General features: G+C 45.3%; 1 protein-coding gene across 1 annotated transcript; it reads right to left on the minus strand.

Annotated features, from left to right (window-relative positions):
- Positions 1 to 7,929: 7,929 nt before the first annotated feature.
- LOC123731753 (tripartite motif-containing protein 16) lies at positions 7,930 to 25,355 on the minus strand. The gene is made up of 6 exons (XM_082968294.1): positions 24,690 to 25,355; positions 22,780 to 22,875; positions 13,774 to 14,007; positions 10,087 to 10,240; positions 9,902 to 9,961; positions 7,930 to 9,663 (listed from the first exon to the last, which is right to left on the minus strand). The coding sequence occupies exons 1-6, from the start codon at positions 25,284 to 25,286 to the stop codon at positions 9,152 to 9,154; spliced, it is 1,653 nt and encodes a 550-aa protein (XP_082824420.1). The 5' UTR covers positions 25,287 to 25,355; the 3' UTR covers positions 7,930 to 9,151.
- Between the last annotated feature and the right edge of the window lie 782 nt (positions 25,356 to 26,137).

The following is a 26,137-nucleotide window of genomic DNA, read 5'->3' on the forward strand; positions in this document are numbered from 1 at the left end:
TGTGGATTCCAATCAAGCTGTAAAAACATCTCAAGGATGATCAATGGAAACAGGATGCACCTGTATGGATCAGTAACACACACTAACCCACTACCTGTACGTCCCCTCTGTCTAGGATCAGTAACACACACTAACCCACTACCTGTACATCCCCTTGTATTTTTCTACTGATGCAAACTGTCTTTGTGTAACTTAGTAATGCGGTTAAGAGCAGTTTGGGTGAGACCACAGTAAGTGACATATCCTGTTTGTTGGTATCTGCGATGGACACAGCTGGGTGGAGACATACCAGAGAACAGAAACTAGCTGGAGCAGCAGCACCTAAATATCAGCAGAAAAGAGTAATGAAACTGGTGGTTATCACTGTCTGCACTCTATGCCTCCACCAACGTCTTCACACAGCTGTTAAATGACACATAGACAAAGAGGTTGTACTTTTCTATAAAAGCTGAGACCCCACCCTGTTTGTTGGGCTTTAGACTCTGGACTATTGAGTGATGGTCAACTGATCCAGATGTTCACATCTGATAATAAAGTTGCTGTTTGAAGAATCTACAGTCTCTCTTCCTTTTGGTTACAATTTCCACGACAATAGTCATCCTGCTGCCTCTATAGACACACAGGTGGGTTGTAGTACAGACACACAGTACATTAATATATACAGGACTGTGTGGGGGTAACCCTATAGTCATCCTGCTGTCTCTATGTCTCTGGTGGGTTGTAGTACAGACATACAGTACATTAATATATACAGGACTGTCTGGTGGTAACCCTGTAGTCATCCTGCTGTCTCTACCTCTCTGGTGGGTTGTAGTACAGACACACAGTACATTATAATTGTCACAAGTGTCGAAGAGATGAGACCAAGGCACAGCGGGTACCGGAATACTCATACTTTAATTTATTATTTAAAGTGAGTAACGGGAAAAACAAGAAATAGAACGACAGCTAACAGATTTGCAGGCTAGACAAACAGCAGTGCAAATACAACTACCCACAAGTGAACAAACAAAACACACACCTACTTATAGGACTCCCAATCAGAGGCAACTAGAAACACCTGCCTCCAATTGAGAGTCAGGCACCCAACCTACACATAGAAAACCTAACCTAGAACATACCCATAGAAAACACACATAAACCAGTGACCAAAAAACCCCAGTAATACATAAATACACTACCCTCTGCCACGTCCTGACCAAACTACAATAACAAAATATCCTCTATACTGGTCAGGACGTGACAATAATAAATGTGAATGTTCACATCAAATGTTTAAAGAATGTCACAATTATTAAATTGAATCATTTTATTGAAATAAAATGTATTGACTTTAATCAAAAGTCTAACCATGCTGAGGGATCAGGATTAGGAAAAGGTCCGGAGGCGTTCAGGGGTGAGGACTCATCCATAAAGGAGGTATTATTAACCATTTCAAAAGGTCTGGAGGTGTTCAGGGGTGAGGACTCATCCATAAAGGAGGTATTATTAACCATTTCAAAAGGTCTGGAGGTGTTCAGGGGTGAGGACTCATCCATAAAGGAGGTATTATTAACCATTTCAAAAGGTACGGAGGTGTTCAGGGGTGAGGACTCATCCATAAAGGAGGTATTATTAACCATTTCAAAAGGTCTGGAAGTGTTCAGGGGTGAGGACTCATCCATAAAGGAGGTATTATTAACCATTTCAAAAGGTCTGGAGGTGTTCAGGGGTGAGGACTCATCCATAAAGGAGGTATTATTAACCATTTCAAAAGGGGGAGGGGTTGTTAGAACATCTTTAGGTTTGCTGTAGCCCTTTGAAGGGTTTTGTTATAAAGATTGAATCTGTTGGTGAAGCTTATAGTTTGGAACACCTGAGAGGGGAATGTTGAGGATTGCCAGGGCTTTAAGAAACTGATGCCACCCAGGAGGTCTTCTGTCATCAGCAATCTGGTGGGCTGCTGTGGTACTTTTAATAAAAGAAGATGAGTATACATTTTGCGTCTTGGTCTAAACCCTACGACACCCGTGACAATTGTGACGTCATTATGGGATATTGTGTGTAGATTGATGAGGAAAATGATTTATTTAATCCATTTTAGAATAAGGCTGTAACGTAACTAAATGTGGAAAAAGGGAAGGGGTCTGAATACTTTCTGAATGCACTGTATGTATGTTAATGGAATTTGTTCACCCCAATAGTAAAGTTTGTCCAACTAGTTTTTCTCCACACCTCGAAATACCATCTTATTAGATGGAGCCATTTCCACTTCGGAGACGTATACATGCAGGAGAGAAACCTTACTCCTGGTCTGACTGTGGAAAGAGTTTCTCTCTACTGGAAAACTTAAAAAGACATGAACGTATACATACAGGAGAGAAGCCTTACTCCTGCTCTGATTGTGTAAAATGCTTCACAACATCAACTGACCTAAAAGTTAATCAGAGAACACACACGGGAGAGAAGCCTTAGTCCTGCTCTGACTGTGGAAAGAGTTTCTCTCGACTGGCCCAGTTAAAAAGACACCAAGGTAATCAGAAAGGAGAGAAGCCTTATCACTGATCTGACTGTAGATTTAGTTTTTTATCAACAGCTGAACTAAAAGGGTCATCAGAGAACACACAGAGGAGAGAAGCCTTACTTCTTCTCTTAATGTGGCAATAGTTTCTCTCGATTGGGCAATGTAAAAACACACCAACGGATACACACTTGAGAGAAGCCTCATCACTGCACTGACTGTGAGAAGAGATTCTACAGATTGGTGTCTTTTTAAATGGCCCAATGTATACATAAAGGAGAGAAGTCTCATCAGTTTTCTCAGACCAGCTAAGATTAGTCACTCCACTTCATTCTCATCCCATAAAATAATTGGCAACTTTGAATTGGATCAAATGAAGAAAGCGTAGAACACTCTTGTAATCCTGTTGTTTTTCACTGTGAGAACCGTGCAGAAAAAAGGGATCATTCTAGAATGTTAGTCTCTCTTCTCTTTACTGATCAGCACCTTGTTGATATTGACATCTTGGATTTGCAATGATGGTTGAATATCCTCTGTGAGGCGTCTCACAATGGAGTCTGATGGTTGACTGGGTGGTACTGCTTCCCTCTGCAGTTTTCTGTGGGAATGAGCTTGTAGACACAACATATACTGAGTGTACAAAACATTAAGGACACCTGCTCTTTCCATAACATAGACTGTTTCTGTACAGCACTTTGTGACATCGGCTGATGTAAAACGGGCTTTAGAAATACATTTGATGATGATGATATTAGCAAACTTACCAAGTGACCTGTGATGAAATCTATTGTAAAATAAATGGAACCTGGATCCATTTCATTCTACTAACATGGTTGATGTGTGTTATAGCAGTAATGGGGTTAAACTGATATTAAAATGACAACTCCATAGGTGGTACCAGGTCAGGGGAGATCATCTCTGCTCCCAGCATCCCTGGGACAGTACTGATCAACATAGCTGACCTGATGCAAAGGTGGACCAGTGATGTTTTCCTCTCAGTGGTGAGACTTGCCCTTCCATTTGAAACACCTTTACCTGAGATCGTACAAGACGTTACAGGCTTATTGCATGTGGAAACAGACCTGCGTTCAATTACTATTTAAAATAATGTTGAATACTTAATAAGCAGTGGTTGATTGAGGTTGTTGTAATGGAACCAATAGAAACATCTTAAAAGTACAAACAAACCCCTCCCACCTGGAGGACTAAAGGAAATGCTCAAAGTATTTGTAAGAATTCAAATTGTATTCATTAGGGCACACTGTAGCAAAACATTTAGCAACAGAGAATGAAAACATTTATTTTCTTAAGTTCAGTTAGTCCCTCCCTGTTTGAGTTCAGTTTGGTGCCTAGTGAATATGACTCAGGTCTCTGTGGAAACATCAATGTAAATTCACCTTTGATTTTTACTCCTCACTTTCCCTTTCAGGTCCATAGGGTTTTACTGCCCCCTGCTGGAGACTGGAGCACACTGCAGTCCCTGGCTTTGTGCAGCTGGACCAGGAGGCCTTCATCACCATTTCAGTGGCAGTTCTAGACCATTTCAGCTGGGGCCAGTTGTACTGTTAGAGCCCCCCCCCCATGACCGCTAGTGCACCAGTTGTGACGGGTCCAACAAATATTCCCCGGTGAAGGCAGGGTCCTATCTCATCCAACACTTCAATGACTCTTACAGGAGGAAGAGAGCCTTATCTATCTAACATGAATTATGTTGTGTAATTACTTCAGTGATAAAGAATGTCAGTAATGAGAGAATAAATAAGTAAAACCTTTTGATGTTACCATACTCTCTCTACGTTAACAAAGGGCTTTCCAAGAGTCCACTCTGTAGAGTGGAGAGAAAAGGGGGAAAGGTATTTATGGGGGGGTCATAAACCGCCCCCAACAGGGCAACTTCATGACAGTATACAGCAAGAAAGCTACATAGACATGCTTCATTGTTTTGGTTCCTGTCTGGCACCGTCTCCTATCTTATAGAACATGCTTCATTGTTTTGGTTCCTGTCTGGCACCGTCTCCTATCTTATAGAACATGCTTCACAGGGTTGGTTCCTGTCTGGCACCGTCTCCTATCATATAGAACATGCTTCACAGGGTTGGTTCCTGTCTGGCACCGTCTCCTATCTTATAGAACATGCTTCACAGGGTTGGTTCCTGTCTGGCACCGTCTCCTATCTTATAGAACATGCTTCACAGGGTTGGTTCCTGTCTGGCACCGTCTCCTATCTTATAGAACATGCTTCACAGGGTTGGTTCCTGTCTGGCACCGTCTCCTATCTTATAGAACATGCTTCACAGGGTTGGTTCCTGTCTGGCACCGTCTCCTATCTTATAGAACATGCTTCACAGGGTTGGTTCCTGTCTGGCACCGTCTCCTATCTTATAGAACATGCTTCACAGGGTTGGTTCCTGTCTGGCACCGTCTCCTATCTTATAGAACATGCTTCACAGGGTTGGTTCCTGTCTGACACCGTCTCCTATCTTATAGAACATGCTTCACAGGGTTGGTTCCTGTCTGGCACCGTCTCCTATCTTATAGAACATGCTTCACAGGGTTGGTTCCTGTCTGGCACCGTCTCCTATCTTATAGAACATGCTTCACAGGGTTGGTTTCTGTCTGACACCGTCTCCTATCTTATAGAACATGCTTCACAGGGTTGGTTCCTGTCTGGCACCGTCTCCTATCTTATAGAACATGCTTCACAGGGTTGGTTCCTGTCTGGCACCGTCTCCTATCTTATAGAACATGCTTCACAGGGTTGGTTCCTGTCTGGCACCGTCTCCTATCTTATAGAACATGCTTCACAGGGTTGGTTCCTGTCTGGCACCGTCTCCTATCTTATAGAACATGCTTCACAGGGTTGGTTCCTGTCTGGCACCGTCTCCTATCTTATAGAACATGCTTCACAGGGTTGGTTCCTGTCTGGCACCGTCTCCTATCTTATAGAACATGCTTCACAGGGTTGGTTCCTGTCTGGCACCGTCTCCTATCTTATAGAACATGCTTCACAGGGTTGGTTCCTGTCTGGCACCGTCTCCTATCTTATAGAACATGCTTCACAGGGTTGGTTTCTGTCTGGCACCGTCTCCTATCTTATAGAACATGCTTCACAGGGTTGGTTCCTGTCTGGCACCGTCTCCTATCTTATAGAACATGCTTCACAGGGTTGGTTCCTGTCTGGCACCGTCTCCTATCTTATAGAACATGCTTCACAGGGTTGGTTCCTGTCTGGCACCGTCTCCTATCTTATAGAACATGCTTCACAGGGTTGGTTCCTGTCTGGCACCGTCTCCTATCTTATAGAACATGCTTCACAGGGTTGGTTCCTGTCTGACACCGTCTCCTATCTTATAGAACATGCTTCACAGGGTTGGTTCCTGTCTGGCACCGTCTCCTATCTTATAGAACATGCTTCACAGGGTTGGTTCCTGTCTGGCACCGTCTCCTATCTTATAGAACATGCTTCACAGGGTTGGTTCCTGTCTGGCACCGTCTCCTATCTTAATTGAAGATATTCTGGGCGTTCTGCCAAAAGGTCTGAGGAGGAGGTCATGACCGTCTCCCCGTCATATCTTTACCCTGCACCTACAGGAACCAATGATTGTGTGAGACAAGTTGTACAATTAATGGCTATATATTCAGACAACAACATTTCTGTTACACTGTGAAAACTGTAAAACATGGATACTTCCTTGAATGAACTTATCTTGTAAACTGCAATTATGTTATTTAGATAGAAGAAGTCATTAATGAGAGAATAAATAAGTCCAGTCCAACCATTACCTCTCTCCTCTTTCACATCCCTCTATCATCTCTCCATGGGGGAGTACAACCATTACCTCTCTCCTCTTTCACATCCCTCTATCATCTCTCCATGGGGGAGTACAACCATTACCTCTCTCCTCTTTCACATCCCTCTATCATCTCTCCATGGGGGAGTACAACCATTACCTCTCTCCTCTTTCACATCCCTCTATCATCTCTCCATGGGGAGTACAACCATTACATCTCTCCTCTTTCACATCCCTCTATCATCTCTCCATGGGGACGTCCCAATAATCTCTCCTTCCTCCTGAAGTGTAGCTTTCCTTCACTACTCCTCACACATTTCAAATCATTGGATTGGTGTTGACATGGAGTAGAGGGAGTTTACATATACCAGTCATTTCCTTTAAATCCATGAAGGGAAGTGGGAGAGAGAGAGAATCAGATAAAGTTGTGGAGATAAAGGAATATGTGAGCAGAAACCCTCCAGGTACAGATACTGTATGTAGAACCATAGTAAAGCCCAGTATGGACTATCAATACAGATACTGTATGTAGAACCATAGTAAAGCCCAGTATGGACTATCAATACAGATACTGTATGTAGAACCATAGAAAAGCCCAGTATGGACTATCAATACAGGTACTGTATGTAGAACCATAGTAAAGCCCAGTATGGACTATCAATACAGATACTGTATGTAGAACCATAGTAAAGCCCAGTATGGACTATCAATACAAAGTGACCATTTAGAATGAGGCCCAGTTCAATGAGAGGAAGTCTTAACAGAGCTGGGGGATGACAGACATGAAGTGGGAGGGTAGAGATCTAATATTTTTTTGTGCCAAACACTAAAGCATGTTATTGTAATAAATCTACACCCTCTTCCCTATGTAGAACACTACTTTAGACCTGGTCAGAAGCACCGTAGTGCACTACGTAGGGAATAGGGAACTGTTACGGATACAGGCATCCTGTGTGTGTATTTCTTTTCTCTCCTTCTCCCCTCACAATAATCATTCCAATCAGTCACCAATCAGAAGACACCTGCTCCTTTTGACTTACCCTATCACAGCACCTTTCCCTTGGTTTAAAAACCCAGCCAGTTGTTTTCTCAACAATTCAATCTCTCTCTGGAGGCTCAAGCTCTCTGAACTCAAGCTTTCTCTCGCTCTTTCTTTCCGTATGCATTGATCTCTCTTTTGGTTTTAGGGCCTACATGTCACTTTGTCCCCACCTGAGTATTGTTGTTGTGCCTGAATGTTTGTTTGTTTGTGGGAAAAGGGGATAATAGACAAGTCGCCCATGGTCCTACATTACCCGGGAAAACTAAATAAATACACTAGTTAGAACTGGACCACCCACTGTATGTTTTTGGTTAGCTAGCTGTTTTTACAGCAGGCTAGACTAGCTTTGGGGTTGGTTTGGATACTGCAGGGCCAAAGGGATTCGTAACAGGAACCATTTGCAACAGAGACACTAACTCCTGTATGAAAATCTTTCTCTCCCTAATCTGTCTGATATATCTGCCCATTTCCCCTCCTATCCTCCCTTTTCATTCTATGCTATCAGCCACACCACTAGCTCACCTCCACACAATCCATTTACAAGTTAAAGACACACCTTGGAATAAATAACAAAGGAAAACTATTACTAGATGAAGTTTAGTGTTGTATTTTTTATTTCCCATCACCATAAATCATATTTAATCACTGAACAGTAGCAGACCTAACTTCATCTGTTCCTGACTCTGGATAGTGGATTAAAAAGACCATCATTCTCCAATGATATTAAAGTACAATTCTGAACATTACTGATATACTGAGTGGCAAGTCAAGATATCTGCTGGTTTTATTGTTTGGTCAATAGCACCACCTGCTGGACAGGTTTAATGTTGCTGGACTGAGCAGTATGGGAGGATGAAAGATGACACATTTAGGGCTGGTTTCCTGGACATCTACATTGAACATGCTTTTTAGTCCAGGACTAGGATTAATCTGTGTCTGGGAAACCAGACTATATACTTTAGTAGAAAGTAAGTGATTCCAGCTTGTAGTGGGCTGACTAGTCCTGAATTGTCCTTTTGTTCCTGGACCATTTTCCATGCAGCTCCAGGTGACAGAGAACACATCAATTAGGGCCGAGCCTACAAGCTGATCAATGATACTGAGGAGAATTACATAGAGACAGAGAACCAACTGAGAAAACATATCAATGGTTCTGAATGACAACCAATATACATCAACACCATACATCATGATTCATGGACATGTACAAGATTAAAACATTGTATCATATATGAACACCTTAAAATTCAAATCAGTCAGAAAAATCAAAGTGAAAATATATATGTACAATTCGAAATGAAAGTATTGAATTTTAATTCAGAACATCTGAAGATCAAATCAGTTATAGACTACACCAGCATGACTAGTATCTATGTGGACCCTACTACAGTTTAACCAGCTCAGCTATAGACTACACCAGCATGACTAGTATCTATGTGGACCCTACTACAGTTTAACCAGCTCAGCTATAGAATACACCAGCATGACTAGTATCTATGTGGACCCTACTACAGTTTAACCAGCTCAGCTATAGACTACACCAGCATGACTAGTATCTATGTGGACCCTACTACAGTTTAACCAGCTCAGCTATAGACTACACCAGCATGACTAGTATCTATGTGGACCCTACTACAGTTTAACCAGCTCAGCTATAGAATACACCAGCATGACTAGTATCTATGTGGACCCTACTACAGTTTAACCAGCTCAGCTATAGACTACACCAGCATGACTAGTATCTATGTGGACACTACTACAGTTTAACCAGCTCAGCTATAGACTACACCAGCATGACTAGTATCTATGTGGACCCTACTACAGTTTAACCAGCTCAGCAGTACCATCGACATAAAACCCAGGATAGAGGGGCTGAGTGAATGTGGTCTGGACTCTGTGGAGGAGGGTCATTGTGTCAGAGACCCTGTAGAAGGACAGAGTACCTGCCTTGTGATCCAGGTACACTCCTACTCTGGAGGACTGAGGGCCTGATACTTTAGTCACAACATTATTATGTCTGAAACAATAACCACCTCTACAGTAATATAAACTCCAGGACTTGTTATTGTCTCCAAATCCACCATCTGACCCTGTTCTGCTGATGTCTTTATATGAGAATGCTGTATAAACCCACTCCCCACTCCACTCCACCTCCCAGTAACAGCGTCCAGACAGACCCTCTCTACACAGAACCTGGTAATGGTTAGTGAATCTGTCTGGATGGTCAGGATATGGTTGGTCTTGGCCTGTATAGGTCACCTTTCTGTTCCCTTCAGACAGAGAGAGGTGTGTGTGTGCTGTGTTTGGGTCCAGTGTGAGCTGACAGGAATCTGGGAGAAGAGCAGAGCAGAGACCAATGAGGGGAGTCAGAACAATAAGTTAAGTCAGATACTGTATCTACCCTGTCTTTGATTAGAGCACAGCAGAGATCAAATCAGAGAAATATGAGGAGTCAGATAGATACCCAGTCTTTGATTAGATCTACTATTGCTATATATATTTCTAGAGGGATTGTTAGGAGTGTCAGTAAAAAGAGACTGTTAGTTACTTCACAATAAAGAGACTCACATGGTAACAACTGTTCTCTGGTCTTGGGCTCTGGAGGCAGTACAACCTCCACTAAATTCACTACAGACACACAAACACATTGACAGAGAGAGGGAATGTTATCATCATACCATATTCCACATATATATGACTAGTAGGGAACTTTCAATGGTCTAAAGTTGATGTTCTTATTGTTTTCAACACACCTGTAGTGGAGATCTTGGTCCATTCTCCTTTCAGGAAGTCTTCTAGTTTCTCTCTCAGTTCAGACACAGTCTTACTCACATCTCTAAAGTACTGAAGAGGACGGACAACGATGCTGGGTAAGTCTGAAGATATACTGGAGAGAGACTGATAACCCTGGAGAGAGAGAGAGAGAGAGAGAGAGACAGAGAGAGAGAGAGAGAGAGAGAGAGAGAGGGACGGACAGAGAGAGAGAGAGGGGGACCGAGAGAGAGACAGAGAGGGACACAGAGGGACAAAGAGAGAGAGATGGGGACAGAGAGAGGGACAGAGAGGGAGAGAGGGACAGAGAGGGAGAGACACAGAGAGAGAGAGAGGGAAACAGAGAGAGGGGGGACACAGAGACAGAGGGGGACACGGAGACAGAGGGGGACACAGAGACAGAGGGGGACACAGAGACAGAGGGACACACAGAGACAGAGGGACACACAGAGACAGAGGGACACAGAGAGAGAGAGGGACACAGAGAGAGAGAGGGACACAGAGACAGAGGGGGACACAGAGACAGAGGGGGACACAGAGAGAGAGGGGGACACAGAGAGAGAGGGGGACACAGAGAGAGAGGGGGACACGGAGAGAGAGGGGGACACGGAGAGAGAGGGGGACACGGAGAGAGAGGGGGACACGGAGAGAGAGGGGGACACAGAGACAGAGGGGGACACAGAGACAGAGGGGGACACAGAGACAGAGGGGGACACAGAGACAGAGGGGGACACAGAGACAGAGGGGGACACAGAGACAGAGGGACACAGAGAGAGAGAGGGACACAGAGAGAGAGAGGGACACAGAAAGAGAGGGGGACACAGAGAGAGAGGGGGACACGGAGAGAGAGGGGGACACGGAGAGAGAGAGGGACACAGAAAGAGAGGGACACAGAGAGAGAGAGGGACACAGAGAGAGAGAGGGACACAGAAAGAGAGGGACACAGACGGACACAGAGAGAGAGGGACACAGACGGACAAAGAGAGAGAGGGACACAGACGGACAAAGAGAGAGAGGGACAAAGAGGGACAAAGAGAGAGAGGGACACAGAGAGAGACAGAGAGGGACACAGAGAGAGAGGGGGACAGAGAGGGACACAGAGAGAGAGGGGGACACAGAGAGAGAGAGAGGGGGACAGAGAGGGACACAGAGAGAGAGGGGGACACAGAGAGAGAGGGACAAAGAGAGAGAGGGACAAAGAGAGACAATGAGAGAGGGACAAAGAGAGAGAGGGACAAAGAGGGACAATGAGAGAGGGACAAAGAGAGAGAGGGACAAAGAGAGAGGGACAGAGAGGGAGAGGGACAGAGAGGGACAAAGAGGGAGGGACAAAGAGGGACAAAGAGGGAGAGGGACAGAGAGGGAGAGATGGGGACAGAGAGAGAGAGAGAGATGGGGACAGAGAGAGGGAGAGAGATGGGGACAGAGAGAGGGAGAGAGAGGGGGACACAGAGAGAGAGGGGGGCACAGAGAGAGAGGGGGACACAGAGAGACAGGGGGACACAGAGACAGGTACACAGAGAGAGAGGGACAGAGAGAGGGACAAAGACGGACAAACAAAGAGAGGGACAAAGATGGACAAAGAGAGAGAGGGACAAAGAGGGACAAAGAGAGAGAGGGACAAAGAGGGACAAAGAGAGAGAGGGACAAAGAGAGATAGGGACAAAAAAGGACAAAGAGAGAGAGAGGGACAGACAGAGAGGGACAGAGATATAGAGGGACAGAGAGAGAGAGGGGGACAGAGAGAGAGAGGGGGACACAGAGAGAGGGGGGGACACAGAGAGAGGGGGGGACACAGAGAGAGGGGGGGACACAGAGAGAGGGAGGGACACAGAGAGAGGGGGGGACACAGAGAGGGGGGGGCACAGAGAGAGGGGGGACACAGAGAGAGGGGGGGACACAGAGAGAGGGGGGGACACAGAGAGAGGGGGGACACAGAGACAGAGGGGGACACAGAGACAGAGGGGGACACAGAGACAGAGGGGGACACAGAGACAGAGGGACACAGAGAGAGAGAGGGACACAGAGAGAGAGAGGGACACAGAAAGAGAGGGACACAAAGAGACACAGAGAGAGAGGGACACAGACGGACAAAGAGAGAGAGGGACACAGAGAGAGAGAGAGAGGGACAGAGACAGAGGGAAAAAGAGGGACAAAGAGAGAGAGGGACAGAGAGAGAGAGGGGGACAAAAAGGGACAAAGAGAGAGAGGGACAGAGAGAGAGAGGGGGACAGAGAGAGAGAGGGGGACAGAGAGAGAGGGGGGGACACAGAGAGAGGGGGGGACACAGAGAGAGGGGGGGACACAGAGAGAGGGGGGGACACAGAGAGAGGGGGGGACACAGAGAGAGGGGGGGACACAGAGAGAGGGGGGACACAGAGAGAGAGAGGGGGACACAGAGAGAGAGAGAGAGAGAGGGACAGAGAGAGAGGGGGACAGAGAGAGAGGGACAGAGAGAGAGAGGGACAAAGAGAGAGGGGGACAGAGAGAGAGGGACAGAGAGAGAGAGGGACAAAGAGCGACAAAGAGAGAGACGGACAAAGAGGGACAGAGACAGAGAGGGAGAGGGATGGGGACAGAGATAGGGAGAGAGAGAGAGGGGGGCACAGAGAGAGAGGGGGACACAGAGAGACAGGGGGACACAGAGACAAGGACACAAAGAGAGGTGACAGAGACAGGTACACAGAGAGAGAGGGACAGAGAGAGGGACAAAGACGGACAAACAAAGAGAGGGACAAAGATGGACAAAGAGAGAGAGGGACAAAGAGGGACAAAGAGAGACAAAGAATGAGAGGGACAAAGAGGGACAAAGAGAGAGGGACAAAGAGGGACAAAGAGAGGGAGGGACAATGAGGGACAAAGAGAGAGAGGGACAGAGAGGGAGAGGGGGACAGAGAGAGGGGGGGGACACAGAGAGAGGGGGGGACACAGAGAGAGGGGGGGACACAGAGAGAGGGGGGGACACAGAGAGAGGGGGGGACACAGAGAGAGGGGGGGGCACAGAGAGAGGGGGACACAGAGAGAGGGGGGACACAGAGAGAGGGGGGACACAGAGAGAGGGGGGACACAGAGAGAGGGACACAGAGAGAGGGACAAAGAGGGACAGAGAGAGAGCGAGGGGGACACAGAGAGAGAGAGGGGGACACAGAGAGAGAGAGGGGGACACAGAGAGAGAGAGGGGGACAGAGAGAGAGGGGGACAGAGAGAGAGGGACAGAGAGAGAGACGGACAAAGAGGGTCAAAGACAGAGCGAGGGACACAGACAGAGCGAGGGACACAGACAGAGCGAGGGACACAGACAGAGAGAGGGACACAGACAGAGAGAGGGACACAGACAGAGAGAGGGACACAGACAGAGAGAGGGACACAGACAGAGAGAGGGACACAGACAGAGAGAGGGACACAGACAGAGAGAGGGACACAGACAGAGAGAGGGACACAGACAGAGAGAGGGACACAGACAGAGAGAGGGACAGAGAGAGAGAGGGACAGAGAGAGAGAGGGACAGAGAGAGAGAGGGACAGAGGGACAAAGAGGGACAGAAAGAGAGAGGGACAGGGAGAGAGAGAGAGAGGGACAGAGAGACAGACAGGACAACATAATGATTGAGATGAATAGTTTCACATTAAGTTAATTTCATATCACATGTAACAAGACAGTTTAGTTACCTGGAGGAAATGGATGTGATCCTCTGTGTGTGAGAGCTGCTCCAGCTCAGTGCTTCTCTTCCTCAGCTCAGCTATCTCCTGCTTCAGTTGCTCCAGGAGTCCTTCAGCTTCACTCACTTGAGCCTTCTCTTGGGCTCTGATCAGCTCCTTCACCTCAGAGCTCCTTCTCTCAATGGAGCGGATCAGCTCAGTAAAGATCTGATCACTGTCCTCCACTGCTGCCTGTGCAGAGCGCTGTTAAGAGAGAGAGAGAGAGAGAGAGAGAGAGAGAGAGAGAGAGAGAGAGAAACAGAGAGACAGAGACAGTAGGTAGTTACCATTTTAGAAAATCATGGGACATTGTCTTTGGTTGCATGCTATTTTATGTCAATCATATTGCTCCTTGTAGCCTATAACTGATGCTACGTGGTCTTATGCTGCCATCTATTGGAAATATTTACCAATTAAAAGTTATTAATTCACGTAAAGACATTGGTGAGGCAGCTGAGAAATAAAGTGTATTTAATTAGAGAGATCAGTCTCAAACCTGCTCCACCTATCCCACGCCAATTGCTGGACTTTCACATAGTTACTATGTCACCCAGTTCAAACCACATTTAACATATAAAACAAATGAGTCTTGTTTATCAAGTGTTCTGCCTTGCAATAATAAATATAATAAAATAACTAATAAAAAGCAAATGCTTACATAGGTTTTATTTAAAAAATAATAAATGCTATTTAGTACTAAAATGGTATTTACTAACATAATATTATTACTAAAATAGTTGTAGGCTACCCTACCCTAGAATTAGGGTTCAGGCTAAAATAGGTTATACGTAGGGTTAGAGATTCTGTACAGCACTTTGTGACATCTGCTGATGTAAAAAGGGCTTCATAAATACATTTGATTGATTGTTAGGTTCAGGGTATTTAAAGGGAAAAACTGTATGGGTTTATATCTCTCTTGCTCCTCCCTGTGGTCTTCTGTGGGTACTACATACCTCATTCACCACACTTGATAGGCTCATAATCTGAGATATCAACTGCGTCAGAGCTACAAATCAATGAGCTCCACCTATCCATTTGGTTTACAACTCAGTGAACCTGCGCAGCATTCTCTCTATTTGATGTCTACGAACCAACAGATTTCAACGATTATCAAATTACCCAGCAGCCATTAAGAAATAACATATAAAAAATAATGTTATTTCTTCATTTAACAAAAAGATTTTCTGGCTGTTTAAATCGGCCACATCTTGAAAAAGAGGACAGGGACATGCGTTTTGTTTAGGTTTTAAACCTTTTTCTGAAATCAAATATGGTTAAACATGTTTAACGTTTGATGGCTTTGCACCAACCATCTCTTCTACTCACTAACACTGTAGGTCACTACAACGTGTAACCAGGTGAACAGTGAGCTTCCTCAACAAGTAGCTGTAACCTAGTTAACCTGTTAGGGCTAGGGGGCAGCATTTGCACAGTCTGGATAAAAAAATGTACCCGATTTAATCTGGTTACTAATCCTACCCAGTAACTAGAATATGCATATACTTATTATATATGGATAGAAAACACTCTAAAGTTTCTAAAACTGTTTGAATGGTGTCTGTGAGTAAAACAGAACTCATTTGGCAGGCAAAACCCTGAGACATTTTCTGACAGGAAGTGGATGCCTGATGTGTTGTATTACCTTTAAACCTATCCCATTGAAAAACACAGGGGCTGAGGAATATTTTGGCACTTCCTATTGCTTCCACTAGATGTCACCAGCCTTTACAAAGTGTTTTGAGTCTTCTGGAGGGAGATCTGACCGAACAAGAGCCATGGAACGATGATGTCCCATTAGACACCTGGCGCGCAAGTTCATGTTGGGTACCCTCGTTCCAATACGTTATAAAAGAGTATGCATTCGTCCACCTTGAATATTATTCATGTTCTGGTTAAAAAAAGGCCCTAATGATTTATGCTATACAACGTTTGACATGTTTGAACGAACGGAAATATATTTTTTCCCCTCGTTCATGACGAGAAGTCCGGCTGGCTTAGATCATGTGCTAACAAGACGGAGATTTTTGGACATAAATGATGAGCTTTTTTGAACAAAACTACATTCGTTATGGACCTGTGATACCTGGAAGTGACATCTGATGAAGAGAATCAAAGGTAATGGATTATTTACATAATATTTTCGATTTTAGATCTCCCCAACATGACGTCTAGTCTGTATCGCAACGCGTATTTTTCTGGGCGCAGTGCTCAGATTATTGCAAAGTGTGATTTCCCAGTAAGGTTATTTTTAAATCTGGCAAGTTGATTGCGTTCAAGAGATGTAAATCTATAATTCTTTAACCTGTTAGGGCTAGGGGGCAGCATTGACACGGCTGGATAAAAAACATACCCGATTTAATCTGGTTACCACTCCTACTCAGTAACTAGAATATGCATATACTTATTACATATGGATAGAAAACACCCTAAATTTTCTAAAACTGTTTGAATGGTGTCTGTGAGTATAACAGAACTCAAATGGCAGGTCAAAACCTGAGAGATTCCTTTACAGGAAGTGGCCTGTCTGACCATTTCTGGAACTTCTTTGCCATCTCTATCATTTACTAAGGATCTCTGCTCTAACGTGACACTTCCCACGTCGTCCATAGGCGCTCAGAGCCCAGGAAAAAAGAGAATGTCGTCATTCCAGCCCCAGGCTGAAACACATTATCGCCTTTCTCAAGTGGCCCATCAAGAGACACTAGCTTATGCGCGTGACCCCGACCGCCCCCGCCTTTGGGATTTTTTCCTCTGTTTGCCGAAAAGGAGATTCCCTGTCGGAATTTTATCGCTTTTCTACGAGAAAAATGACGTAAAAATTGATTTTAAACAGTGGTTGACATGCTTCGACGTACGGCAATGGAATACTTTGAATTTTATTGTCAGGAATTGCGCCAAGCGCGCGACACTTCTTTACTATTTCGGATAGTGTCTGGAACGCACGAACAAAACGCCGCTATTCGGATATAACGATGGATTATTTTGGACCAAACCAACATTTGTTATTGAAGTAGACGTCCTGGGTGTGCATTCTGACGAAGACAACAAAAGGTAATGACATTTTTATAATAGTAAATATGATTATGGTGAGTGCTAAACTTGCCGGGTGTCTAAATAGCGAGCCCGTGATGCCTGGGCTATCTACTGAGAATATTGCAAAATGTGCTTTCACCAAAAAGCTATTTTAAAATCGGACATATCGAGTGCATAGAGGAGGTCTGTATCTATAATTCTTAAAATAATTGTTATGCTTTTTGTGAACGTTTATCGTGAGTAATTTAGTAAAATGTTAGCGAATTCCCCGTAAGTTTGCGGGGGGTATGCTAGTTCTGAACGTCACATGCTAATGTAAAAAGCTGGTTTTTGATATAAATATGAACTTGATTGAACAAAACATGCATGTATTGTATAACATAATGTCCTAGGGTTGTCATCTGATGAAGATCATCAAAGGTGAGTGCTGCATTTAGCTGTCTTCTGGGTTTTGGTGACATTATATGCTGGCTTGAAAAATGGGTGTCTGATTATTTCTGGCTTGGTACTCTGCTGACATAATCTAATGTTTTGCTTTCGTTGTAAAGCCTTTTTGAAATCGGACAGTGTGGTTAGATTAACGAGAGTCTTATCTTTAAATGGCTGTAAAATAGTCATATGTTTGAGAAATTGAAGTAATATGATTTTGAAGATTTTGAAAATCGCGCCACAGGATGGCAGTGGCTGTTACGTAGGTGGGACGAATTCGTCCCGCCGGTCCCATAGAGGTTAAATGACAATATAATATTTTACCAATGTTTTCTAATTTTAATTATTTAATTTGTGACGCTGACTTGACTGCCGGTTATTGGAGGGAAACGATTTCCTCAACATCAATGCCATAGTAAAACGCTGTTTTTGGATATAAATATGAACTTGATAGAACTAAAAATGCATGCATTGTCTAACATAATGTCCTAGGAGTGTCATCTGATGGAGATTGTAAAAGGTTAGTGCATCATTTTAGCTGGTTTTATGGTTTTGGTGACCCTGTCTTTGAATTGACAAAACATTACACACAACTCTTGTAAATGTACTGTCCTAACTTACTCTAAATGTATGCTTTCGCCGTAAAACCTTTTTGAAATCGTAAAACGTGGTTAGATTAAGGAGATGTTTATCTTTCAAAGGGTGTAAAATAGTTGTATGTTTGAAAAATTTGAATTTTGACATTTATTTGGATTCAAATTTGCCGCTCTTGAAATGCACCTGCTGTTGATGGAGTGCACCACGGGTGGCACGCTAGCGTCCCACCTAGCCCATAGAGGTTAAGGAACAGCGGCAAAGACTTATCTTCAGAAGCTGGACAGAATCCAGTATATAGCTTTAAGGATATGTATTGGTGCATTTAAATCAACATCTTTATGTGTCTTACTAGTGGAGGCAGGTGAGATGCCTTTGGGTATGCGACGTAATAAATTACTGGGTAGGTTAAAACCTGTTGGGGCTAGGGGCCAGTATTTGCACGGCCGGATAAAAAACGTACCCGATTTAAACTGGTTATTTCTCTTGCCCAGAAACAAGAATATGCATATAGTTAGTAGATCTGCATAGAAAACACTCTAAAGTTTCTAAAACTGTTTGAATGGTGTCTGTGAGTATAACAGAACTCATATGGCAGGCCAAAACCTGAGATGATTCCATACTGGAAGGGCCCTGTCTGACAATTTGTTGTCCTTCTTTTGCCTCTCTATCGAAAATACAGCATCTGTGCTGTAACATGACATTTTCTACGCCTTCCATTCGCTCTCTAAAGCCGCCAAAAGTGGAATGGGGTGTCTGCTGTCTATGGGCGAAGAACAGCAGGAGAGTTTGTGAGTGTTCAGCCTGGGGACAGTGAGACTGAGATGCACTTTAACCTGTTATGGATAGTATTCCGACTCCCGGTCGGAATATTATCGCTTTTTTACGAGAAAATTATTGACATGCTTCGAAGTACGGTAATGGAACATTTAGAATTTTTTTGTCACGAAATGCGCCATGCGCGTGACCCTTATTTACCATTCGGATAGTGTCTACAACGCACAAACAAAACGCCGCTGTTGGAACATAACTATGGATTCTTTTGGACCAAACCAACATTTGTTATTGAAGTAGAAGTCCTGGGAGTGCATTCTGACGAAGACAGCAAAGGTAATAAAATGTTTCTTATAGTAAATCTGATTTTGGTGAAGGCTAAACTTGGTGGGTGTCTAAATAGCTAGCCCTGTGATGCAGGGCTATCTACTGAGAATATTGTAAAATGTGCTTTCACCGAAAAGCTATTTTAAAATCGGACATATCGAGTGCATAGAGGAGTTCTGTATCTATAATTCTTAAAATAATTGTTATGTTTTTTGTGAACGTTTATCGTGAGTAATTTAGTAAATTCACCGGAGGTTTGCGGGGGGTATGCTAGTTCTGAACGTCACATGCTAATGTAAAAAAGCTGTTTTTTGATATAAATATGAACTTGATTGAACAAAACATGCATGCATTGTATAACATAATGTCCTAGGGTCGTCATTTGATGAAGATCATCAAAGGTTAGTGCTGCATTTAGCTGTGGTTTTGTTTTTGGTGACATCATATGCTAGCTTGAAAAATGGGTGTCTGATTATTTCTGGCTGGGTACTCTGCTGACATAATCTAATGTTTTGCTTTCGTTGTAAAGCCTTTTTGAAATCGGACAGTGTGGTTAGATAAAGGAGAGTCTTGTCTTTAAAATGGTGTAAAATAGTCATATGTTTGAAAAATTGAAGTTTTCGGATTTTCCAGGAGTTTGTATTTCGCGCCACGCCTATCATTGGATATTGGAGCAGGTGTTCCGCTAGCGGAACGTCTAGATGTAAGAGGTTAAACAACGTGAAAACTATACAAAAACAAGAAAACCGACAGCCAAACAGTACTGTCAGGTGCAAACACGAAACAGAAACAATCCCCCACAAAACCCAAAGGAAAAACAGGCTCCTTATTTGTGACTCCCAATCAGCAACAATGAACTACAGCTGTGCCTGATTGAGAGCCACACACGGCCCAAAACAAAGAAATACAAAAACATAGAAAAATGAACATAGAATGCCCACCCAATGTAACACCCTGGCCTAACCAAAATAAAGAACAAGAACCCCTCTCTATGGCCAGGGCGTTACAGTACCCCCCCCCCAAAAGGTGTAGACTCCGGCTGCAAAACCTGACTCTGAAGGGGAGGGTCCGGGTGGGCCTTCTTACGGCGGCGGCTCAGGTGTGGGACGTGGCCTCCGCTCTACCCTCGGCGTCGCCCACTTAGGTGGCGCCCCTGGCCACGCCGGAGGACTGGTGGGCGACCCTGATTGCGCCCGACTGGCGGGCGACCCTGGCTGCGCCCGGCTGGCGGGCGACCCTGGCAGCTCCGGGCTGGCGGGCAGCCCTGGCGGCTCCGGGCTGGTGGGTGGCCCTGGCATCTCTGGCCCAGGATTCACCAGGCTGGGGAGACATGAAGGAGGCCTGGCCCTGGGCGCAGGCACAGGACTCACCAGGATGGGGAGGCATGGAGGCCTGGCCCTGGGCGCAGGCACAGGACTCACCAGGATGGGGAGGCATGGAGGCTTGGCCCTGGGCGCTGGCACAGGACTCACCAGGCTGGCGGGCGGCTCGGGCGGCTCCGGGCTGGCGGGCGGCTCTGGCGGCTCCGGACAGGCGGGCGGCTCTGGCGGCTCCGGACAGGCGGGCGGCTCTGGCGGCTCCGGACAGGCGGGCGGCTCTGGCGGCTCCGGACAGGCGGGCGGCTCTGGCGGCTCCTGACTGGCGGGCGGCTCTGGCGGCTCCGGACTGGCGGGCGGCTCTGGCGGCTCCGGACTGGCGGGCGGCTCTGGCGGCTCCGGACTGGCGGGCGGCTCTGGCGGCTCTGGACTGGCGGGCGGCTCTGGCGGCTCCGGACTGGCGGGCGGCACTGGCCTGGCGGGCGGCTCTGGCGACTCCGGACTGGTCCTAGGATGAGGCACAGGACGGACCAGGATGGGGAGACCCACTGGAGACCTGGTCCTAGGAGGAGGCACAGGACAGACCAGGATGGGGAGACTCACTGGAGGCCTGGACCGAGGAGGAGGCACAGGATAATCCGGGCTGTGGGGGAGCACTGGAGTTCTGGTACTTAGGCTATTTACCCACACTCCAGGCTGAATGCCCACTTTGGCCCGGCACGAGCGGAGCGCAGGCATTGGGTGAACTGGACCCTCCCAGCGCCCTGGAGACACAGTGCGCAGAGCCGGTGCAGGATAACCTGGACCGAAAAGGCGCACTGGAGACCAGATGCGCTGAGCCGGCACAATCGCATGGCACTTGTGGGGGGCTGGCCTATAGCGCACCGGGCTATGCACGCGCGCTGGAGACACCGTGCGCTTCACAGCATAACACGGTGCCTTACCAGTACCACACTGCCTGCCGTAAGCACGGGAGTTGGCCCAGAATTTCTTCCTGGTTCCGCCACACTTCCCGTGTGCCCCCCCCAAAAAATTTGGGGGGGCTGCCTCTCATGCCTGTCACGCTCCCTTGCCTCATACCAGCGCCTCTTCGCTCTCGCAGCCTCGATCTCCCACTGCGGGCGGCGATACTCCCCAGCTTGAGCCCATGGTCCTTTACCGTTCAATATCTCCTCCCATGTCCACGAGTCCTGAACGCTCTTCTCCTGGTGCTGCTCCTTCCTCCGCTGCTTGGTCCTTTTCTGGTGGGGGATTCTGTAACGGCCGTCGGAAGAGAGAGTAGACACGAAACAGAAACAATCCCCCACAAAACCCAAAGGAAAAACAGGCTCCTTATGTGTGACTCCAGCAACAACGAACTACAGCTGTGCCTGATTGGGAGCCACACATGGCCCAAAACAAAGAAATACAAAAACATAGAAAAAAGAACATAGAACGCCGACCCAATGTAACACCCTGGCCTAACCAAAATAAAGAACAAAAACCCCTCTCTATGGCCAGGGCGTTACAACCTGAAACAGCTCAGTGGATTCAACACAAAGACTCTAACAGGATAACTGATATATCCTAACATGACTTTGTCGGGTAAAGACTGAAAACTCAAAAGGACTGACAGTGACTCCTCTGTTTCACCACGCTCACCACCGGGTCTGCTTCACACCAAATGGCATCACAAACACCAGGAGTCTTCAACTTCAATTGCTGCACCTCCAAACTAACGCTACCCCAGAAATCACTCCTTTCAATGGAGTCCTGTTCCTAAGAGCAAAGCAAGAAACAGATCTTGACCCAAGTTGCGTGACACCGAGCGACCACTCTCTCTGGTCAGAAGAAACACAAACAAATATCACAAGTACACTACAGGTTACCTTCAGTGATTCATCTGCACCCAACTCCTTTCCCACCCACCCTGAAAGCACAAATAAACTCTGTTTTCACTTGAATTATAACATTTGAAATGTCTATTCCTTTGAAACTTTGGTGAGTGTAATGTGAGTGTAATGTTTACTGTTCATTTCTGATTGTTTAATTCACTTTTGTTTATTATCTATTTCACTTTCTTTGGCAATGTAAACATATGTTTCCCATGCCAATAAAGCCCTTTGAATTGAATTGATTTAAATTGAATTGAGAGAGAGAGAGAGAGAGAGAGAGAGAGAGAGAGATCCATGTTAATGTATAGGGGACATGAGTCAGTCATGGTTACTCATGGTTATGTGATGAGGTATCCCCGCCTTTCACTTGTAAATCAATGATCAGTCTGATCACGGCCCAATAGGGAATGTCCTCTTGATGTAACGGTCAAGATGTTGGTTTATCCCACGGTAGACCTGGGTTCATATCCCGTCAGTTACATTAACTTAAGCAGTCTATTCTCTGAAAGGGGTCCAGACAGCCTGTTCCCAACCGTGGGGTCAGTTGGATTGGAGAGGGGCCCCTCTACCTCTCTCTGACTGGAGGAGAGAAGTGAAATGGTATGTCTCCTCTGGTCAACAATACTCACCTTTAGAGACTCCACAGCCTGTTGCAGCTCCTTCAGCTCCTTCTCTCTCTCCTGGAATCTCTGCTGGACCTTCTGCTGACTCATCCCCAGCTGCCTCTGTGGAGAATCACTCTTCAATGAGCTATCAAGCTTTATTTGTCCAGTAGATCAATAGTATAGTAATGTGACATAGGGCCCATAGAATATAAGGATACAAATATTGAGGAAGTGTCTGTGTGAAAATATATTATTATGTAGTCATGTGAATGATTATAGTTTTAACAGAACACAAATCAGGGCGCTGATTGGGTGTTTGATAAGGAATGATAATGGTGTTTGATAACAAATGATAATGAAGTTTGATTACAAATGATAATGATGTTTGACTTGTTGATTTCTAGCTTGAAATATACTTATTCATGTTACCATACTATAACGTATTGATGACTTTACATGTATAAGGAATGTATATGTTGGGGTCAATGAAGGGTGGATAGGAACTTGGTGTATGGAAAGTTACTGAGAGAGAAAAGGGGAAGTGCTGAAATATTCTGTTCAAACATGTTATTGTTGAATATAAATGTTCCTAAAGAGGGAGACAAAGGGCTGCTAGTTTCAGTTTCTGATAAGCCAGGCCAGCTGCAAAACTAGAGAGGAGCCAGGAATTCAACAGTCTAGTTAGTCTCTGATAAGGCAGGCCAGCTGCAGAACTAGAGAGTAGCCAGGAATTCAACAGTCTAGTTAGTCTCTGATAAGGCAGGCCAGCTGCAGAACTAAGGAGGAGACAGGAATTCGTCTCAAGTTCAAGTCAACAGATGAAGTGAGAAGAAACCTCTGGAAGGGGGGCCAGAGGGGCCCACCCCAACGACCCTCCTACTACAGTCTTATCTCACACACACTTCCACACCCACCAAGGTTCTAGCATCAGGCAGGGCCATGACTACACCAGTGACAGGAACCAATTAAGTTCCTGTCTAGCAACACAGATGTATTGGCCGTCTAGATGTGTAAGGAGTTGATTTCGCCTAGTAAGAGGTTATAAAAATATGTTCTTGTGTCTTTGTCTTTGCAGCTGTCTGACCCAGTGGGTGAATAATCTTGGTTTGAGTCTTTATAAAAACTGTGATAAATGTTTTGTTTTTTTTACCTTTATTTAACTAGGCAGTCAGTTAAGAACAAATTCTTATTTTCTTTTTAACCACCTTTTTCATAGTATCCAATTAGTAGTAGTTACAGTCTTGTCGCTGCAACTGGTCAGGAGATGCGAAGGTCAAGAGCCATGCGTCCTCCGAAACACAACCAAGCCACACTGCTTCTTGACACAACGCACATGCAACCCGGAAGCCAGCCGCACCAATGTGTCGGAGGAAACACCGTGCAACCTGGTCAGCATGTACTGCACCCAGCCCGCCACAGGAGTAGCTAGTGCGCAATGAGACAAGGATATCCCTGCCGGCCTAACCTTCCCTAACCCGAAAAACGCTCCGCAAATTGTGCGCCACCCCACGCTCCTCCCAGTCACAGCTGCAACAGAGCCTGGGCTCAAACCCAGAGTCTCTTGTGGCACAGCTAGCACTGCCTTAGTCCCCTGTGCCAGCCAGGAAGCCCATAGAAATTCTTATTTTCAATGACAGCCTAGGAACAGTGAGTTAACTGCCTTGTTCAGGGGCAGAACAACAGATATGTACCTTGTCAGCTCAGGGATTTGATCTTGCAACCTTTCGGTTACTAGTTCAACGCTCTAACCACTAGGCTACACTGCCACCCTGGAATCTGGGTTAACATATCTATAAACTCAAGTTTGTGTTCATATTTGTTCTGCCCTGGATTGATTTCACTTGAATGATCTCATATTCACACAGCCTTAGTTCCTACTGTATCATTAATTCCTTGTTTATCAGACAGTCACCAACACCTTGTTCTGGTCTTACCTGTTTCTCAGTCCTCTCTGCTGCAGCTGACACTGTATCATGGCCTTTATGCTCATCCATTGTACACAGCATACAGATACACTGCTGATCGGTACAACAGTAAACCTCTAGCAGTTTGTCATGATGAGAACAGATCTTCTCCTGTAGTTGTGCAGTGGCTTTGACCAGCTTGTGCTTCTTCAAAGCAGGAAATGCATAGTGAGATTGGAGGTGAGTCTCACAGTAAGAGGCCAGACACACCAAACAGGACATGAGGGCTTTCTGCTTTCTGGTCCCAGTGCAGAAATCACACGCCACATCTCCAGGTCCAGCATAGCACCGAGCAGGAGGGGGAGCAGCCAATAGTCTTGTCTTCTTCAGTTCCTCCACCATATCAGCCAACATGTTATTTTTCCTCAGATTAGGCCTTGGAATGAAAGTCTCTCTGCACTGAGGACAGCTATAGACCCCTTTCAGAACATCCTGATCCCAGCAGCCCTCAATACAGCTCCTACAGTAATTGTGTCCACAGGGGATGGTGACTGGTTCCTTCAGTAGATCCAGACAGACAGAACAACAGAACTGGCCCTGGTCCAGCAGAACTCCCTTCTGAGCCATTTTGATGGTTGTTCACTCTCACACAGACAGACGACACAGAGACTCAGATATGTTTTGTTTCCACAGAAGGTATTTTTTGGGAGGTATGGACTTTCTGGTTCTGCCAGATAGGTGAGTTTAGAGGGAGGGAAGGAGGGAGGGGTTAGAGGAAGAGAGAGAGAGAACTGTATGCAACGTTGAGAAGGAGACAAATATTTTAGTTCCTAGGTTAGGACCCTTAATATTAAATAGAGTGGTTAGAATATATAAAGGGTAACAGTTTCTATGAAGTACATATTCTAATTATTTTAATGACCTTTAAAATGGCTATTTATACACTTATGTGTTATAACACTGATTATAAGTGTCTATAATAATTCTTAAGTGGTTGTAATGAGGGGACTTGATATTGATCCAATGTTCTGTAGTTGAAATGAATACTGTATGTATTGACTGATCATTGAGAATGAGGTAATACTTTACATTACAGTGTGGTTATTACTGTTAGGTCTAGGGTCAGGGTTAGAGGTATTACATTCAGCAGTAACCCTAGACATATTTAGGACTAAAAAGAGAAGACGTTTTACAATCAGAGTTCTTTGTATCTCTTCTTAGTCATACAGATCCCCCCCACATCGTATAGGTGGACGGGGTTATGAACATACCCAATACATTATTTCTGAAACCAAATGTAATGAAACTGTCTTTCAGGAGGAAAAGCTTCTCTAATAATCCTAACCATGGCTGGGTGTCTTCAGAGACTGAGAAGTTTAGAGACACACTGTCAAGGTGACAGGTATCCTAGTGGTTTAGAGACTGAGAGGTATAGAGACACACTGTCAAGGTGGCAGGTAGCTTTGTGGTTTAGAGAC

Source organism: Salmo salar, chromosome 23, assembly GCF_965601325.2.
Source record: "Salmo salar chromosome 23, fSalSal1, whole genome shotgun sequence".
Taxonomy (NCBI): domain Eukaryota; kingdom Metazoa; phylum Chordata; class Actinopteri; order Salmoniformes; family Salmonidae; genus Salmo; species Salmo salar.